This window comes from Gossypium raimondii, chromosome 10 (genome assembly GCF_025698545.1).
Source record: "Gossypium raimondii isolate GPD5lz chromosome 10, ASM2569854v1, whole genome shotgun sequence".
Lineage (NCBI taxonomy): Eukaryota > Viridiplantae > Streptophyta > Magnoliopsida > Malvales > Malvaceae > Gossypium > Gossypium raimondii.
The window spans coordinates 23672774-23675631 of record NC_068574.1 but is presented as its reverse complement, the minus strand read 5'-3'; the positions used below and the strand labels follow the sequence as shown (position 1 = coordinate 23675631).

The 2858-nt window shown below is 31.1% G+C and overlaps 1 protein-coding gene across 2 annotated transcripts; it reads left to right on the top strand.

The window, feature by feature from the left end:
• Nucleotides 1-907: 907 nt before the first annotated feature.
• LOC128034095 (calcium-dependent protein kinase 24-like) lies at nt 908-2424 on the top strand. Of its 2 annotated transcripts, none has more exons than XM_052622830.1 (2): nt 908-1606; nt 1993-2424. In XM_052622830.1, exons 1-2 carry the CDS (start codon nt 1316-1318, stop codon nt 2041-2043), a joined length of 342 nt encoding a protein of 113 aa, XP_052478790.1. In that variant the 5' UTR covers nt 908-1315; the 3' UTR covers nt 2044-2424. The 2 variants fall into 2 exon arrangements, with proteins under 2 accessions (XP_052478790.1, XP_052478792.1); XM_052622832.1 differs by having other exon boundaries at nt 909-1606; nt 1966-2424.
• Nucleotides 2425-2858: the final 434 nt, after the last annotated feature.

The window sequence follows — 2858 nt, the reverse complement described above, 5'->3', positions numbered from 1 at the left end:
TATTTAAAAACATCAATAAACTTGAAACGGTACATTGAAACTTGCCAATACCATATGTATCAATAACAAGACAAATAATATATCCACCAGTACGTTATTGACTACATTAATTTTATTATGAGAGCTGATGTTTTGGATGGGGATGATTTTGCTTTTTCTAGTGTTCTATTTTGTTTTGAGTTTTTGGTGTAAATGTTTTATCCCTCTATTATCTCTATTCAGGGGCAAACCGTTATAAGGGTTTAGGACCCCAAAATTTTGGAAAATATTGATTTTTTTTCCTTGAACTTTAAGAAAATTTTAATTAGGCTTCCTCATAATTTTTGAAATTTTTAATTTTTTTTCTTAAAGTTTTTAGAAAATTTTAATTGGATCCCTCAAAATTTTGAAAATCTCATTAATCTCAAAAAATTTAAATTTTTAATTAGACCCTTAATTTTTTAAAATTTTTCATTAAACTCCTAAAATTTTTAAAATTTTACTTGATCCCTCCAGAACTTAATCCCAAAATTTGCCATTCTCTCTAATATAACAAAACTTCCATGTTGAGAAAAAAATGTAATTTAATCTTTCTATTTTGAAACTTAATATAATTGAAAACTGTCAAAAAAATGCAAAATCTAATAATACAATTCCATAGATATAATTAAAGCAGCAAAATTTATATTAAAAAAAAAACAGGGACTGTTTAGTTATAAAAATAACTGTAGGAGTAAATTACACTCTTAATTATAATACATGACTGTTTAGATGTATCTGAAAAGAAAAGAAAAGAAAAATCCCTAAATTTAAGTGGTTGCTGCAATAAACCAATAAAATCCCAAAAATTTAATTGTATTTATAACCAAACAAAATGGATGCACTAATCTAACCAATAATAATAAACTTGCTTCTTAAACTCCTTCAATTTCCAAATAAATCAAATAGTCTCCAATTTTTTTTCCTTTTCCTTTTTTTCTTTGCTAGGGTTTTAAACTTTCTTCCTACCCAAACACTTTTTTTTCCCTTTCTTCCCATGGGATGTTTATGATCTAAAACCCGCCAATTGCAATAGTTGTTATTGCCATCTCATGGGAAGCTGCATATCAACACAAGCGAAACTAATAAATTCATTATCGAAGAGATATTATGATAGATCCGGTACCAAAGGGAAACCCAAGCATGCACGTTTCGATCACAGCGAGTCGCGTAAATCAGTGAGCAAATGCGTGAGCAGTACCCGTAAGGTATTGAAAAATCCGTCGGGGAAGAATATCTTCGACCTTTACGAGATCGGAAAGAAGTTGGGGATAGGCGAATTCGGGATCACGCACCAATGCTTCGATTTAGAAACCGGGAGGCTTTCGCGTGCAAGAAGATAGCGAAGGCGAAGCTGAGGACGGAGGTGGACTTGGAAGATGTAAGAAGGGAGGTGGAGATTATGAGACATTTGCCGAAGCATCCGTATATTGTCACCTTTAGGGAAGCCTTTGAGGATAAAGAAGCTATTTATCTTGTTATGGAGCTTTGCCGTGGAGGTGAACTTTTCGATAGAATCCTCGCTAAAGGTCATTATTCGGAACGAGCTGCTGCTACCATCATTAAAACTATTTTGGAGATTGTCAAGGTAATTAACTATAAACATTTTCTCCTATTTTTGGTTTCATAATCATATTTAAATTTTATATATTTCGACTATAACTCTTTTTAAGTTTTAACAGGTCATGCAAATTAATTTTTATACTTTATATAAGAATTAGTTTTTAGTAGCAAAAATAATAAAAATGGATGAAGTTTTTAATAGAAAACCGGTTTATTCTTTAATCAAAAGTAAAGAACTAATTTTTTTTTGAGTAGATGAAGTAAAATACAATCTAACTCTTAATACAAAATCCTCCACGATACTTTGTACCTCTAAATTTTATTGCACTATGCAAATCTCATAGTTTTTTTTTTTTAAAGTGGAATTTTGTTTTGATTAAATAGGAAAATGCATGAAACAAATTGATGCAGGTGTGGCCGGCCAAGGGGAGTGTGTGGCTGCTAATTATTTGTTATTTTTAGCAGCCACTCCCACCTATAAATACCCCATTTCACCTATTCATTCAACACAACTCTCTCACCTTTCATTCCACACTTTTCTCCCATTTTCTCTCTTCCAAACCTTCTCTTGTTTTCCATTTTTCCCTTCCATTCCCTTGCCGATTCCCTTCTTGGAAAAGAGCCCTTCAACCATCGTTGGTAGCAGCATTCAAGTGCTTGTGGAAGCCTCAGTTCAACAAGAACGAGCAGAGGAGGAGCAGAGCAAACTAGTCAAACTTTGGAGAAATAGGGGATTTGATTCTAGTTTCCTATCATTTAACTGTTATTGTTGTTGTTATGAACATATCTATGAATATTTGTTATGTTGTTATTCTTAATTTAATTAGCATGGCTTAAATTTAATTCGTGTTAGGTTGATTGCATTTCGTCCACTTAAGTTATTAAAATCATGTTCGTGTTGTTATAGGTATTGGTAAATTGTTTGATTAAGTAAAATCATGATTAAGTTATTCTTGCATTACAATTGTAAGGTAACTAATGAATTAATTATTAATCATGTTGAAATTGTAATTAATTGATACAATACTTAATCAGTGCATGTTTAATCTTCCAAGGTAGCTGAGGGTTAAATTAGCGACGATATTAAACGATACATTAGCCTTGCATAACTTGCAAGATTATTGCGATTAAACTATTTCAATGTAGGAATATATTGTTACCTCACTTAATCTTTTACATGCTTATTTAAATTGATTAATTGTTTGAATTAGAATAGTGATATGTTTAAGAGATTAGTTAATTTAGTAGGTTTGTATGTGCTATAGTTAACAAATTAC